The sequence below is a fragment of the Hippichthys cyanospilos genome, chromosome 12 (genome assembly GCF_059441005.1).
Source record: "Hippichthys cyanospilos isolate Australia breed blue-spotted pipefish chromosome 12, RoL_Hcya_1.0, whole genome shotgun sequence".
Classification (NCBI taxonomy): Eukaryota; Metazoa; Chordata; class Actinopteri; order Syngnathiformes; family Syngnathidae; genus Hippichthys; species Hippichthys cyanospilos.
In genome coordinates, this window is record NC_142380.1 from 3,076,225 (window position 1) to 3,093,578 (window position 17,354).

At 42.0% G+C, this 17,354-nt stretch overlaps 1 protein-coding gene across 1 annotated transcript in view; it reads right to left on the minus strand.

Annotated features, from left to right (window-relative positions):
• The window catches only part of LOC148414401 (solute carrier family 22 member 23-like), a 33,325-nt gene continuing 15,971 nt past the window's right edge, over window positions 1–17,354 (minus strand). Inside the window, exons 4-10 of the mRNA XM_088429938.1 lie at window positions 12,285–12,453; window positions 10,186–10,313; window positions 8,783–8,885; window positions 6,671–6,906; window positions 6,285–6,317; window positions 5,313–5,436; window positions 1–4,308 (exon numbers count right to left, since the gene is read on the minus strand). Of these exons, the coding sequence (XP_088286064.1) occupies window positions 3,180–4,308; window positions 5,313–5,436; window positions 6,285–6,317; window positions 6,671–6,906; window positions 8,783–8,885; window positions 10,186–10,313; window positions 12,285–12,453 (1,922 nt within the window). The 3' untranslated portion in view covers window positions 1–3,179. The remainder of the gene's footprint in view (window positions 4,309–5,312; window positions 5,437–6,284; window positions 6,318–6,670; window positions 6,907–8,782; window positions 8,886–10,185; window positions 10,314–12,284; window positions 12,454–17,354) is intronic.

A 17,354-nucleotide genomic window follows, 5' to 3' on the forward strand; every position in this document is an offset into this window, starting at 1 on the left:
TCAATAAATAGTAGTTTATTTTGACAACAAGTATGGCTTATGTACAAATGTAAGAATCCTAAAACAAAAGGGAAAGCAAACATTCAGAAATCATAAATTGTACAATTCATTTTTTTGTTTTTACATTCATTCGAATCCCCCTTCAAGAGAGGAAGGAAGCAGGACCTGAACACGCGTTCACCTTTCGCACGTTTATTACGAATCCTTCACGTTTACATTCACCCTCCCAATTATACTTCACAAAATCCATGCGTTTACTGTATTGACGCTTCCACTGGTGCGAAATTGTACTTGTAATATTGCGGATGCTTCAGTCAGCACCGTGGGAAAACTTGATGAGATTTGACACGAGTGTCTTGTTTTGTTTTTTGTTGTTTTTTAATATAGCAATCTTAAAAAAAGGTTGGCAACAGATACGAGCAAACGCGCAAGCACACCAAATGGAAGGAAGCCAAGTTCAAGCAAAATGGCCGCAGCAGATGTCACCCTTTTCCACGAGCAAAGTTCTGCATCATCTTTTGTTAAAATAAAGCTCCCGCTTCCCTTTTCTATTGTTACTTTACTCCAAAAGGATGTGCCAAGTATTAGGGCCACAAGCAAACGGAAAATCTCGAGAAAGAACGATGACAACGGAGGGGTAAAAAAAAAAAAAAAAAGTCAATTATTTTAATTATTATATTTTTGGGAGGGGTGGAGGTGTCATTTCATGAGAATGCCGTCAATATTACGATACTGTCAAACGGATTATTTTATGAGGAAAACTAGCTTATGGTGAAATTTTGAATCATAACTAAAAATATTACCAGAAAAATATATGATGAAAAAATTAATCAGCATTATATTACAAGCAAATCATTTATTGTAATTTTTGGGGGGTATCTTCTGAGACAAATGTGTGGTATTGTTATATTTTATATTTATTACATTTCATATTACATCCTTAATTTTAAGAAAAGGAAAGTCTTACTAGAACAAATGGAAAATTTTCACAAAAATTCCTTGTAATGGCAACTATTTTTTTTTGGGGTGCAATATAATACGGATTTAAAGCAGAGTGAATTTTATGAAGTCATTTCATAGTCGTTTATGCATATTCACGTATCTAACAAATATTAGACAATAAATCCCGAGTACTTTATTTTTTTTTTATAGACATCTATTTATTTATACTGAAAACTATTTTGTTTACTCTAATACTGTATGTGGAAGAAACATCTGCAAATGAGTACCTCAGATTGATTGTCTGGACTGCAAAAACGTTTAATTACGTCTTTGGGATTGAATGAGTTGATGGACTTTTAATTTTCATAATTTTTTACGAGTTTTTGAGATATTGCTGTAAACCAGCAAATTAGATTGAATCTTTTTTTTTAATCTGGACTGATTTTCCTTCTCTTGTTGGACAGTTAAAATGATTGTAGCGTTCAACTTAACTGTGTTGTTGATTTCTTCTGTGTGGCTCTAATACTCGGCCAATGCGAGGTCACATGATCACAGGGAATTTGTGCTTTGAGGTGTGTAGCAGCATCAGACACTGGCATGAATATTTCAGAACTTGATCATCCATCAAGCATTGCCACCTTAAAAAAAAACAAACGCCATCAAACTTTGATTCGAGCTGCTTTACGTCATTCACGCAATGAAAGGAAAAAAAAAAAGCACAATCTTGTCGTCAGTGCACATGGAGGAAGGATGTTGTTGGAAAGTACCTGTGATTGTTTTTTTTACGCGTTTTATTGAACGCACCACAAGATTGCGACAATCTCCTCGAGCGCCATTTTCTGTTCCTCCCCGGGCAAATTCCATAACCAGGGCGGAAACGCTGAGTCACGTTTTTTTTTTTGTTTTGTTTTTTTTAAAACAAAATAAAACTCTTTGTCTGGCTTTTGAGTTGAGTAACGACGCTTAGTTTTGCTTTCAGAGCACGGTTGTAAACATGGCTGCAAGAAAGAGTGTCAAGTAAAAATGGAAAAGTCAAGTCTTTCATCAAGCGGTTTAGTTGTGCATGGATGTAAGGGAAAAATACATTCGGTAAAAAAAAAAAAAAAAAAAAAAAAAAAAAAAGATTTTTTTTCTGCCGACTATTTTGGGTGCCACGTGAGGCGTCACCAATATTGCAAGGATGAAGTTTGTACATTGGTTTTCAATTTGGTTTACACACACACCAACGCGCACGCACACTATTTTGCACTTGCTGACAATATCAATACAATATTACGACATAGTCCATTTTTACCCATTAGAAAAAAAAAAAAAAAATCCTTCGGGGAAATGCCTTTCCGACAGCATTTGAGGCCTCCGTTGATCCGATTCACTCCATCCGCATTCAGTCTATGGCGGGGGAGCGCACAAAATCAGCCCCCAAAACATGCAATACTGTACTCATTTTTGGCACGATTTGAACATTTTCATTTTGGTTTGATGGGCGTAAGGGTTCGTTTGTGCTGTTTCTTGTGATTGTTTCTTTAAGTAAAAATGTTCCGCCATACTAAGAAATCTATCAGACCAGTTTGTGATGCCCCGAATGAATTGTTTGGCTTTCTACCGTCGATAATATCCTCCTGAATTTCTCGTATTTGGTTTGAAAATGATTACCATTCCACTTCTATCTATGCTAGTGACATATAGTGACCGGCGATACAAGCGAACGCTCTTCCTGGCGTCGTCGTTCTTTCGGCGCGGAATAATGTGAAACTCACCTATTTGCTGTTTTCTCCTGATGCCGTCAAGGAAGTGCGTTGACGCGAGTTGGGCAGTTTCACTCGGAAAAGTAGCGCTTTGGCGCCATTTTGTGGCATCAGTACGGAGGAAATTTTTTTATGAAGACCCTGGGAAAGCGGTCTTATAATTTGTGTTTTTGACTGCATGTCTGGCAAACATATTTTTCATTTGGACTTGTCAGCATCATTTGTCCTTACGATCCAGCGCTTATGTCTGATTTTTTATTTTTTTGTCCATGAATGCAGTTTAAAGGCTGGTGATTTTTTGTTTCCTGTTAACTGACATTCAAAAAAACCAACAACAACAACAAAAAACTAACGCTGTCACAAAGCAGTCTCTTGTGCGGTAAGAGGAACGGGATGGCGTGTGAAGACCACCCAACTCCAGGCTGGGACGGCCTTGGTTTTAAGTGCGAGACAATTTGTTTTGCCGCAAAGCCTCCGTCGCCGTCATCATCATCATGACGACGGCACGCCATTGAGGGCGTTGCTTTCTGTGCTGGCGCTGATCGACAGCACGCCGGAGTCTATGGGGGAGGAAACTGTACAGACCATTAGAGAGGGGGGAGACGCTTCTGAAGGGCCGGTATCCGAGTCTGAGTCTAAGGAATTCCGTAAAGGGTGATCGGTCAAAATGGCCGCCGCGGCGGCGGGTTCTGTGATGGGCGGAGGAGGCGGAGAAGGGGGTCGGGGAGGCGGCGTGTGGCTCGACGGGGGTAAAGCAGAGTCTGGAACGGGGGAGGGAGGGGGCGAAATTTCGTCGGCGCAGAGGGGGTGCGGCGGAGGCGACTGAGACTCGTCCTCCATTTCTAAATGGACGTCTGAGCAAAGGGCGGCGGCGTCGGGCGGAGAGGGCGCCGGCGACCGGGGTTCGGCCGCGGCGCCCTCTTCTGACGGCGGACCCGATTCCTCGGGAATATGATCCGCGTCCACTCGGTCGGGGGATTCCAGCGAGGGCTCCTCGGAGGTCGGTTCCCGAAGAGTTTCCTGCGTAGGGGACGGATGCAGAGTGTTGTCGTCCATTTGAAGGACGGCGGCGCGCGTGAGCGGCTCAATAGAAGCGAGGACCACTTCTGAGGATTTATCCTCGTCGGGCAGCAGGGGGTGCGTGTGCGCGGGCGTGGAAGACAGGAGGCGCTCTTTGCTCGCGTGCACCATGTCATCTTTAGTCAGCGCGGCGCAAGCGCCGTCGGCGGCGGCGGGCCGCTCGGGATCGGCGAGCTCGGTCAACTCGGCGGCGGAGTCCATGGTGGAGACGGCGGTGGCGGCCGCCTCGTGCAGCGGCGTGTCGTGCACGCGCGTGTAATCCCGGGCGCTTTCGGAGGGCGCCAGCAGGAGGCGCTGCTCGCCGGGCTTGCGCGGCGGCAGCAGCGGCTGGCGCGTGTAGCTCTCGCCGTCGGCCAGCGTCTCGGGCAGCGGGTGGTAGCGCGTCTCGGGCAGAAGCAGGATGCAGATGATGCAGATGAGCGTGCAGCAGGCGAAGATGATGTGGTGCAGGAAGTAGCCCTTCTGGTTGTGGAGCTCCATGATGGGGGCAGTCAGCATGCCGAAGCCGGCGCTGGCCAGGACCAGGCCCAGGCCGCCGCCCCTACAACAATATCCACAATATATTCACCCTAGCAGGAAAAGTTTTCCAAACAAAGCAACATGTCTTGTATTAAAATATACAATGTGTTTGTTTTTGTTTTGTGTTTAGTTTCTTAGTGAAATCCAGCGTGTCCTATTCGTTATTTGAAAGAATATCATTTTCAATGAACATGTCAGTGGTACTTTCCTAGCATGGGATACGATTTATAAACAAGGCACGTCTAAAATGAAATCAAATAATATGAGAATGGTCTGGAAGTGGAAAGATTTTCTTTGTCTTTCAGTAAAGGCTCACCACGTAAATAATGGGCAGTCGCTATGATTGTAAAATCCTAAATGAAAACCTCCCGTTCTCAGTAAGACCATTTAGGATGGCTCTTTCGGTATGACGATCTAGACTATATTTGCATATTGCCTAGGCAACAAAGGAGCGGCTCAAGAATCAGCATAAAGGTCGCTTGAGGTGGGAAGCGAACCTTAGATTTGTCAAGGAAGAGAAAAAGGGAAAAAAGGTTCTACTAATAATTAATAACCGACCGATATACATTCGAGACGGTTATTCTCTTAGCAGCCAACACCTCCACTTGGTGTCTGTCGTAACACGTTTTAATAAGTTGTGCCGGTTCTAGACAGCAGAGGGTGCTGCAGTACCACTATATTTCCAAGGAGGCTCTACATGCGAGCCACTAGATGGCGCCCTCGCACACGACAGCTTGCCTTACGTAAGGCTCCATGCAGAACAGCTCACGCAGTGCTCAGAGAGGATTTGCACAAGCTGCGGCCTTCATGTGACAGTGATGGTGACAAAAGAGGAGACTCTGGCATATGTTTCATTATTTCATCGCAGGGAGGGGGCGGAGCAGCAAATCCATTCAACAGAGATGAAGTCACTAGTGCCTCCCATCACTGACTATAACAGATGTGGGAATGTGGCTAATCTATGCTAATGCAGAGGAAAAGTCATTTGTATGAAGAAATTGCATGGCATGCATAGCATAGCTTTACCTGATAACAGTGGGCGTGATCTCAGCGCAGAAGAAGATGCTTAGGTTGCTGACGGCATGGGAGGAGAACATCCCAATGATGGAGAAGGCGATGGAGAAGTTCTTCTTTAGCGTGCCTGAGCTATCTACACACAAACATAAATGTGTATTATTTTGGTCTCCCATATTCCAACTCATTCACTGCCGGCCCAGTTTAAACTGACCTTTTTGACGACTATAGCCGTCAATGGTAGGGAAGGAGTTAAATGCATCATTGTAACAAAACTAAAAGGCAATGCAACTTTGTCAGTCACATAGCATAATTGCTTGTTTGTTCACAGATTAGGATGAGAGTTTTGTTACAATATCATGGGGTATGAGTACTCCTGAGGGTACATGAAGGCACATTTGAGGGGACCTGAAATTTTATCAGGGTTTCTGCAGGTGTCAGAAAATCTGAGTGCATTTAATGAACAGTACATTTTCAAGTTGAGAGCAAACAAATTGGAACATGAATCAAATTACTGCTAAATTGCGTCATAGATATATATGACATATTTGCAAAAAGTTGTATTTATTTTATAAAGTTTTACATCAACGCATATTGCACTTAGTAATAATTCCTTCTTGCAGACGAGACAGAAATGAGGCTTATGATGTTACGTGAACTATTTATGTTACGCAGCGAGAGATACCACTACAAATTAAATTCCAAAGGTCTGGAAGGCACTGTTTTGTTGTATTACTTCATAATTCAGAAATCGTGCTGATTAGGGGTAAACTAGGTGAAAAAATATTTCCAAAACCACCATTTATACAAGTATGCCATGTGGCTAGCGATACCTTGTGCAGTACAGTAAAATGTGCTATTTTTAGACAGTGACAGCCCATGTTCTCAACGACAGGTGCAATGAGTCTGTGGCTGAGTTATTTAGTTTGGGCGCATGAACAACCAAACCCACAGAAACATGAAAGTCATGCAAATTAGGCTTACCTATATTAAGATGGGTGCTGTACTTTCCCAACACTGCAGGAGAAATCAGCAGAAAAGGGTGTGTCAGTCGTGAAGAGAAAAAAAAGCTCTTACGATCAAACGTATTCAAATCTCAACATAACACAAAGGGCAATGACAAATCAACACCTTGGAGCGTCGAGACGAGTTGAACATTAAGTCGCGCGTAAGCGTATAAACGGGCCCGTGTACACATTGACCGCTACAACGCTTTGCAGACATGTCCACACTCTCCATTATGAGCAGCCGACACGAGCGCCTCGCACGCCTCGCTGCGCAAGCGCCGGAAATGTCATTTTCAGAAGCACGTTTGCGCGCTGTTCGCCTTCCTTAATCGAAATGAAAAGTGAAATTATGTGAGAACTCACAGTTGGGCAGGCCCAGTTGCAGCAAGGACGCCAACGCGGTGATAATCATGAACATGAGGAGGCCGCCGCGTCGCCCCATCAGGCCCACCGCCGGGCACAGCGCCAGGCAGGACGCCACCGCGATGCCGGCCATGGTGTAGTAGTCGGCGTAGAAGTCGTGGAACATGGTGGTCTCCTGGGCCTCCGGGTCCATCATGCTGCGGGCGAAGCAGTGGTGGATCCCGTAGCCTGTTAGCCTGCGCGCAACATGCGCGGAGCAAACAAAGAAAAATGCCAAAGGAAAACAAAGCATTGAAAACAAACTCATCTGTTCAAAACGACCGGGTTAGAAATATAGTCAACAAAATAACTAATCATTAATAAGAAAACAAATCTCCGTTGTGACAAAAGTATATGCATATACTTTTAAAAAACACAATACAACTCTTTTCAAAACATTATCAAAGATGATTAGCAATTATGAATAATTTCGACTGTTATTATTAGTATTATTATTTCATAATCACCATTTAAATGTATTATTACTAATGTGACTAACAACAAATTTAATAAAAAAAACATTGTGTCAAAAGTATATGCGTTAAAAAAGCACAACGCAAACATTTAAAAACATCAGATTAAATATTACACACCATTTTATATTATGTATTATGTTATAGTTAAATCTAATACAACAAATCTATTTAATATTAAAACAAATACAATTCGAATAAAATATAATTTATTGTAAATGTTTTTATGTATTGTAAAAATAAAAAAATAAATGTTTTTATTGTTATTTTCATCATCAACATCATCAGTATTATTGTATTTTTTTTCCAAACAATTTTCAACAAAATATTTTCATTGTGACGCTGTAACGTAAAACGTTGCCTATACCCATAAACAATGATTTATAACGATTACTGTTTGAACCAGAAATTGATTCAATTACGTTCCATTATTTCTTATGGGAGTCGACAATTGAGTTTCATCTCACAGAGGCAGCACTGGACACTTCATGAATATAGTTTATGATTATAGTTTGCAGTAGTCTAGACCCGCATTGCATCATGCTGCTGTATGTGCTCTTACGATTATTCAATGTCCTCGTATTTCTCATTAATGTAAGGTTAAAAATAAAAGGCAAAGTATCTGAAACTCCACTAATATGATAAAACTGCAAAACTATGAGCACAAGCATATATAATAATAAAAAAAAAAAAAAAAATTGCTGGTGTAGAAGCCCATAATGTAGTGAGTGGTGAGACAATTCAACCCCATTTACTAAAATGACATTTCAAAGTCCACTGTGCTCCCGAGTAATCCAAAGCAATCTACAATGTACTCTGTCAACACGCACATGTTGACACACAAGCCTACACACACCCTCTGCAACCAGGATACACAAAAAGCAGTGGCGGCGCTCCCTCCCAGTGAGTGTGTGTGTGTGTGTCTAACGTTCATACAAAATTTACGCCGACTTCAGGAGTCAGCGACGCGATATGCTGTGGTGAGTGTCTCTACGTGCTATAAAGAGCAGGGATGGGGGGAGGACAAAAATGGAAAGGCGCCACTCTTATTGAAAGACAAAATAGCTTGCTGTGGAAAGAGTTGCAATATTGAATCAGCAAAATGGAACAGTGGAATCCAAGGCTGGATTTAGAGTTATGCAATCAAGGCGAGAGGCCATTAAGATTGGTGGCAACCATTACATATGGTCTAAATTTGCAATATTAGAGGCATTCATAAGTAAGCGATCATTTGGGTACCTTTTTTTCATACTTCAGCCATTACCCTTCTAAATTAAGTCAAAACTAAGTCAAAAAATTTTGGGGAAAAAAAACAAAACAAAACATCGTCTTGTGGTGGTTATTAAAATCAGTGGAGAGGAAGAGTCAGCCCACAACATTTAAACGCAAATAACTTTAAATATCTGTATTGTTAATGCACTGGTATTATAGTTCACTTCCACGCTTGAGACTTGTATTTACCGAATGTAAACACAGCTATATGTGGTGTGTGACACCTGACATGTACATGAAATAGAAAGAACCCATAAAAAATACACTGAAGCTACTGGATTGGCAAATTAAACACATGGCCTAAAACTAGCTTAAAGCTAACACTTACGAGTTGACGCAGAGCACAACAATGTTCTTCCACAGGTTCCTTGTACGTGCCATTTTCACGATGCACGTCTTTTTGGGCTTGCGTTGAAGAGCTCTCTGCAATTCTAGGAAGACAAAAGATCAGTTTGCAGAGGAACAAAAATATTGGCTCGCTTTTCACGGCTTAGCAATAGCGCACTGTACAGGGATTGCAAGAAACTGCAAAAAAAAAAATAATAATAAATCATCATTATCATTTATATAATGACCATATTGAATGAATAATAAAGATATTATGTAAACTTGATGACGTTCCATCATTAAAAAAAAATGTGACTATATGTCTATTTTTTTAACAGATGTCCCAATTGAAGGCTGAAATTTTCAGAAGAAATGGCGGTGTTTTCTCTTGTCCATTGCCATAATAAATATTAAAATCATCTGTCGCAGACTTGCTCAAATGCGGGATGTTCGAGTTTAGTTTGGGCAAGAGCTGTACTTTGGCTCAATACATTAGAGTCTTTGTTGCTATTGTTAGCTGCGGGTGCTTTGCATTGATGCGGTAGGCTAATCTTGAGCTGCTTCTGTGGCACCTTCTTACAGGAATGCAACTCTCTACCTTTATCGAGCGTGCCTTCGAGGCATTTTATAAAGTAAAATTTACCATACCAGATGCTAGGTTAGCATTTTTTCCCCCAATGTTATCCCAGCACCTCTTGATTTGGAGTGTAAAGTATGCTATACAAACTTGACAAAATGAGCTCCTTCTCGCTCGCACTCTGCTGCTAGGCAGGTGTGAGTTTTCGCTGAACACTTTCCAAGAAGTTCCCACATAGGAGGGGCCATTAAAAGAGAACTGGCATCTACAGGATGTGTTTGGTGTGTGACGAGTCGGTTGCCGGTGAAACAAGCCCCGCACTTTGCACGTCGGTGTTTCCGCGTGAAGTTGGGCATGTGACAACATTCCACATCCCGTGCCTGGAAGGGTTATGGCTGACCGGCGAGCTGGGCTTTTACATTGATCCCGCGGCAAGAATATTGATCCCTGGTGTTGCTGTAACACTACTGTCAATTATTGCTGACTAACTAATAAACGTGAAAAAAAGATGGTCAACTAGCAAGTTTGTAAAGTCTAAACGCTCGCTGTTAAGTGGGTCCAAGGGTTCACGCGTCTGCGCTCCCATCTCAAGTCATGTCCGCCCACCCATGCTGTAATAAAAAATATCAAGTCCTAGTGTGCCAATAATGTGGTGTCAAGCGCTTCACTGCTACCTCAGGAATGGCCTATTACCGTGGCAACCAGACAGGAACCTGATCTAATGGTGTCAGTTGTGCATTGTTGCAGGAAAGCACAGCTGCCTACTCACTTGTGATTTCTGTGAATTATTTAATCCGATTTTTTTTTTCTTTGTTGTTTTTATTTACCTGGGAGGATGTTGTCCGGATCCTGCTGCATGTTGACGCAGTTTTTCTTAGCGATATGTCCCATGATCCATTTGGAGCGATAGTACTGCTGCGTGGCCAGCAGCCAACGCAGTGACTCAGGGAAGATCCTGACGAGAGAGCAGACGAGAGGGAAGTCCTCCATCATCGGTCGTGGGATGAAACCTCATTTTCAAGCCGGATGAGGACACTCACAGCGTACGGACTATTACACCTCGATTTTCATATCCGCAGTGCCGCTTTTGACTCGAAATGAAACGCAGAAAGAAATGATTCGTTGTATGCTAGCAAGATCATCGGTTGGGGGTAAGGAGAAGCAACTTCAGGGGATTAGCGAGATTTTAACAGGTACCAAAACCAATTCAACGCTTCTTTAGCCATGAAATGTTCATTTTTCTTTTCTAACTAAGAACAAGCCAATTGGAACATAAAGCAATGTATTGCTAAATTTTGGTACAGTGACTTATGGATGCACATCGTCATTCGAGACAGAGCAGGTTTTGAGCAGACGAGCCAGAAACGAAACTGATTACCACACCATCTATCTTCTGGAGTTGCTGAATAAAACATGCTTAGAGATACCGTAGCGATGTAGTTCTAAAGTAGAGCTGCAGCTTTCAAATATTAGTGCTGGATTGGAGAAGATTTTGCAAGCATCCTTTTGTCCGATCTCCATCCGTTTTTCGCTACCGTGTTCTGGTTTAGACCACATGACTCATCTGCAGAGCAATCAAGAGTAGATTGTTGTGTACCATATGAATAAATACAAATCTAAGTTTTTTAGTCATTTTCCAATGCACGCCAGTGTTTTTAGGAGGAGCTTCTGTTTTGGTTCGAAACAGTTCAAACAGGCCATGTTTTAGTTTGATGATTTGAACTAATTATAGCTGCCTTAATTGGATGGCACACCAATAGACTAACAATAGCTTGCCTGACATGTCATCCTCCTTGTGAAATGGAAAGCCCCATCAATCTGCTGAGCCCACCCATGTGCATTAGATCTCCGTTATTGATATTTGATCAGATTAGCCCTTTCGAGAGCCGCTGAGCGTAATCACCTTTAGTTGCGCAGGTAGGCCTTGGAAGAAGGCCAAACGCCAGCATACAGACGGCAATAAACTCTAATTCCCGATGAGTTTGTCGACCTCAGCAGTGTACGCTACAAGACGGAGTGCGTTTATGGATGGCGGCTCCGGTCTCAGGCAAGGTCACGAGAAAAAGTTAGCAAATATGTGGAATGTTGAATTACCCACTGGAAAATGTCTTCTTTTCAGTTCTATCACCAATAAATCATCCGCTGCAACACCGGGACACATTTTTATTTTGTGTGGCCCTTTCTGACAAATTTGAGCACATTGTCTATGATGCGCTATTTGGAATGATGCATTACGGCAAGTGAACATGACACCGCAGCTTTCTATCCTGCTGGAAAAACATCAAAGGGTCTGTTGGATATCATTCATGCAGCTTCAAAGCATGAATAGTTTTATTTATTTTGGTTTTACCATTCAATGGATAACATCGCCTTACACGTGTATGACATGTTTTTAAAACATTACCTTTAGGATATGAAAGGGTTTATGACGGCGCTAATGTGAGCCTAGAATGCATTAAAGTGAAAAAAAATGTACTTTTTATTTGCTTGCATGCAAACAGCTGAGTCTGTGGAGTGCCTTGGAGCAAATAGGTTTGAATTTGCCAGTGGTGACTTTGCACAACTGCCCTAAATTTGTAATCTGGACTGTGAGGGATGAAAGACTACATGCAAGGCAGACATATTATTGGCCGTCTTGGGGAAATGGAATTCAAGGTGTTTTGTACGCGCTCATGTCTCCTCGGTTAGCGGTGGATGTTTTGCTTTAGGGGTGCAGCTAAGCTTCTCTTTATTGCCAGTTGTCATGAGAACAGAATATACTCGCCGTTTGGCCCAACAAAATATGGGATGGAATAATACATAGACGTACATGAGAGAAGGTGAGACAAACTCTCACTGGGCTAATTTAAGGAAAACAAAAAATAGAGCGCTTCTAAAAAAATAACATATTATGAACTAAAGAATTTGTGTCAGGGTCACAACTAACCAGATGTAGGACAGCATAAGCAGCAGAGGGCAGATGATAACGGCCTGGAGCACCTGCCAATCACGACACAGGTAGGCCACACCCGGCATCAGCAGCTGGCCGCCCAGCATCACGAAACTAGCCACCATGGTCATGGAGAAGCGCCAACCTGGCAGGCACAGCTCGATCCCTGGTGGAGAAAGAAAAAAAAAAAAAGGAGATACCATGACGCTTATGTGAGGAGAACACAGAATGGTAACCATGGGCTGGCGTTTGAATCACGCTCCAAAACAAGCAATCATCATTGTTGATCATTGAAAGCTCACAAGTAGAGACATGAATTTTCAAGATGATGTCATTCTTAGGAAAACACCTTGACAGCCGAGTGAGGATACATTTATCGCCCCCGGCAATTGTACGTCTTCCGTTGTTACCATGACTCCAAATAAAACACCTGCATGCTTACAAAACTAGCCCTAGCTTTAAAAACAAAACATATGCACTTACCGTTTCAATGTATACATAACACACACATATTAATCTGAGGAGGACCAGTTATCGGCCGGGTCGATTTTCAGCTTTTTTTTCCCCCTTAAATCTGATGGCCTGTAAAGCTTTTAATTAAAAAAGAATAATAATAAAGAGATTCTGCTGACCATGGGAACACTCTGCTCCTTTTGATTGTTTGAAGTACAGAAGTAAAAGTCAAACATTTCCGTTAATTTGAAGTTTAGAAAAATGTTACTTACTGTACAAAACTATAGGAAGCTCTAACTTTTCCTTTAACCTTTTATGAAATGACCAAGGGTGCTCCCTGAACATTCTGTTGAATTTTACAAAGAAGATGGAGGTTCTATAAAATTTTAAAAATTAAGATATATTAACTTGATCATTTATTAAATATTACATACTTACATACTTTTTAGTCTGCTTGAGGAAATGAACAGAATAAGAATTTCATTGTGTGGTATGACTATGCATATGACAATAAAACTCTTGAATCTTGATGAGCTGGACCATATCCCAGTTGATTTAGGGCAAGAGAAGGGACAGACCTTGGATTGTCAGCAAATCACAGGGCAAGTGCAAACAAATTACAGTTCATGCTCCCAATCACACCTACATTGTGTTGCGCCTTGTAATTGCATTTTTTTTTGTTTGATTCATTTGAGTCACACAATGGCAGCCTAAATCCGCAACCTTGAGGCTGAAAAATGACAACCTTGGTTCTGAAGTCAACAAATAAGACCTGAATACTTTTTAAGGATCTTCAATAAATCTACCGCCGCTGTAATCGTGAGACTCAACATAGAAGCACAGTGCGCTGTTGTGAGAGGACCAAGGAAAAAAAAAAAAAAAAAGTGCCCTTGTGCTCATTTGTCCACTATTAGAATGGCACTGATTCATTCGGGCATTAGCATTCACACCACACAGGCTGCCAGCCACCACAGACAGTGGAGTCCTTTAGTGGCCGCAGTGGGATGGCTTCACATCACAGCCCAGAGGGTGAACAGTACAGTATCTTCGCTATTCGCGCATTCTTCAAGCATCCATCTTTTTAAACGTCACATTGGCCGCCGCGCCAGAAAGTGAACCCTCTCTAAAATGGCTTTTTCAAGGTGACGGAGGCCAGCATAAAAGGGAGGGCGTCGGCGCTGGCGGTCCCGCTCCATTCCAGCAGGAAAAAAAAAAAGACTGGAATTCCAATTAGGACATGCCTCCCTTCGGCGGGCATGAATTACGCTCCCTGTTGGCGGACGGCGTCACAGCGAGACTGACAGGGCCAATGAGTTGAGAGCGGGCCGACGGGTGCAGGACCCGCCGAGTCTGACCCGACTCAACTTGTTGCGAGACGGTTCACTGCTCGCACACTGCAAGGGATAAGAATTCCTCGGCTTGGCGGGGGGCATTAGACGCAAAAAAAACTCGGTCATCACTGGCGACAAGAATACAGACATGCCATCTTGTTAGAAAACGGTACGATGATGACCGAGGGTTAAAAAGACAAAAGAATAGGAACACAAAAGCAGCCTTGAGCTCCTTACACTTCACGTTGACCCTAATCTTTGCCCCCAACGCACTGGATCAGCATTAGCACAATGCCGGGCTTGAGCTAGTGCCCAACTGACATAAATCTCGTGCTAACCAATTCCATATCTCACAACCGCAAAGTCAAAAGTGTTGCCGCCAAGTTCTCCGGGATGGCAAACTAATCAATAATACAAGTGCACTTTGCCTAGTTACGTTGCATTAAAGAAATTGATACAAATGCCTCATTCTTGCCCTTAATCTAATTGGATTTTATTTTGGGCAGAAAAGAAGAAAATTGTTAGACCGACTTTAGATCTTGCAACGAAAAAGCGGTGACGGTGCAAAACGGAGAAAGTGAACATCTCTTTCAGACTAAGCAAGTAAGTCTACAATATTTGAATGTTTATGTTCTTCTCAGCCGTAGCGAAATCAAAACGTTTGGCCTTATGAGAAATGATTGGCCGAAACTTAAAACACTGCACATGTATTTTGACATGCAGTCTGAAATTTCCGACAGCATTTGAATGCACGGTGTGAACTGCATGGATACTGTAATTAGCTGCTAGCGCTAACGCTTGAGACTTGTGCCGTATCATACTGATTTGTTGGCATCCTTAATCAGTGAGTGAATATGATTTTTTTTAACGGCAGTGTGTAGATTTTGTTATCTCGTGTGACATGACAGCAATAAAAACTTCCTCTACCACAGCTATTGTTGTCCGTGCATCCTCTACTGTGTGTATTTTGATGTTGGCTTTCGCAACACACGGTTGGCATGCGACGTTAACCTTGGTAGGTCTTTTTTTTTTTTTTGGCTCGTCCTTAGACCCAGCAAGGAAGTGGGAGCTTGACAAGAGGTTTGTTCTCAACCTGCTGAAACGCTTTACAGTAGTTGCTCGCCAAGCGATGCCTTTCTCCTCCTGTGTGTACGCTTGCTGGGAGAGGTTTTTGTATAATCACGAGAAAAAAATAAGATGAAAACGCAATCTTGTGCCAATTTTTGGTCAAAAATCTTTGTTGACCTGAAATTTGGTGAATTATAACTCTATTGCTAACCAAAATAGCAGCACCAAGCAAAGCCAATAATCTCATAAGTGTTGTAAATGAGTGCACAGTATTAGAAATGATCTTGACATGGACATGTTTTCTTTCACAGCGATTGGACTATCGGATCAGGATGCTCCTACATCTACGTCTTCAGCGTTCCACTCTACTGTGCCTCATCCAACAATGATGTAATCAAGTGTACTTCACAGCCAATTAGCAACAACAATAATCCCCAAAGAAGCTTTGACTGCTTTGCTGACTGGCCAAAGCAGAAAATGAATCAGATACGAGCCACAGCGGACGTCTAGCGCAGCTCAGCCGACCAGGCTTATTGTTTTACTCAGTTGACCACTACAAGCACTCAGTGTACCCACTTCCTGTACCCAGAGTAACCTTTAACTGGTCACATGACCATTCATCCACCAGTGCATGTTGGTCTTTGCCACAAATGTTTGCACAGATATGTGTCCTTATCTTGAGTCGCAGACCTTCTTGTAGGCCTCAAGAGATAAAATGAGAAAACAGAATAATAAGTTGTTCTCCTGTGTCTTGCCTTGAACTGCAAAACATAAGCGTGCGTACACATTTCGGCAGCTTCAACAGTGACGCTGTCAGAGGTTGAGCAATGTGACCAATTTTAGCTCGCCGAGGCTTGTTGAATCCGTAAGGCTTGTATATATTTATCAGAAAATCGATGTTTGTCCTCTGAAATGCAACTTTGTAAATTATTAAGCGGAACTAAAAGAAAAAAGGCACTGTAGCCATTATGCGTAAAAAACAAAACACAATGTAACAGAGTTGAACACACAACATGGTGCAACAGCATTCTTTCACTTTATTCTTTAACTTGAAACAATGTAATTAAAAAAAAAAAAACCTTTATTGGGGGAAAAAAGTTGAGCAAGTCGGGTAAGTAGACTTTAAAAATAGATCTACGAAAAATATCGACCTTGATGCTTCACCAGAACCAAGTTTGCGCCAGACTTTTCTACACGTACTTTTCTTGCAGATGTTTGCAGTCTAGCAACGGCGGCAAGGGAAAAAGAACTCACAAGTCTGGGATCATATTCAATTCAAAAGAGTAACAAAAAACAATTTAATGATCAGTTACTGTTCAGTTATGTTTAGTTAGGATCGTTTTGACAGTTTGACAATTTAACATACTAAATTTCTCACACAACTTCGACATAATTTAGCAGACGTGCATGATTTCAAACAAAAACAATCCACCAAAGTAACACTTTACCGCTTTTCAAAGGCAAGTCAAACAGAATATTTCTCATATCGTAATTGGTATTCTGGTGTACGGCCAAGATTAGAGATAGACTCCTTCCAAAAACTGAAGTCATTTATGGAAATGCCCGACCGGACCGACGCGAGCTCAGCCATGTGCAAAGCTGCTGATGAGTTTTGGCCGCTCGTGACTGACAGGCCAGTGCGGCGTTGTCAGCACAGAGCGTATTCCTGATCTGCGGCCAGCCGGGCTTGCTGCTAGACCGGACTTCCTACAGATGGAGGAGCTTTTGTGCGAGCGAGAAAAAGTGCTTTGTCAGAGGCAAGGAGGAGAGCTGTAGCGCATAGCAGTGGGCCACTTTAAGGCGCTGATCATTTAAATTACATTAAGTATGAACACTCGGTTCTCCCGAAATCTTAATTATTCATCTTATCAAGACATTTCACACCATTCTGTGCTTTGACCTTGCGGGTAAGGTTTGGCGTAGGCCCCCTTTTTTTTTTTTTTACTGCGCAAGGGCTGGGCAATGGATTGCGAAAAAAATCACTTTAAAAATAAATAAAATAAAACCCAATTTAACTTATTTTTAACATGCAGCTAAATGGGTGCTTTACAAGACTTGTCTGAATAGACTTATGTGAGTAGCAAATTAATTGTGGCAACTTCATATTAAAACTGATTTAATATCAATATGCATGATTATCTGAACATTTTGTCAAGAATTTTAATAAAGCAAAGCTTTTTGATTTATCTTCATCAACGCATACAAACCAAAAACC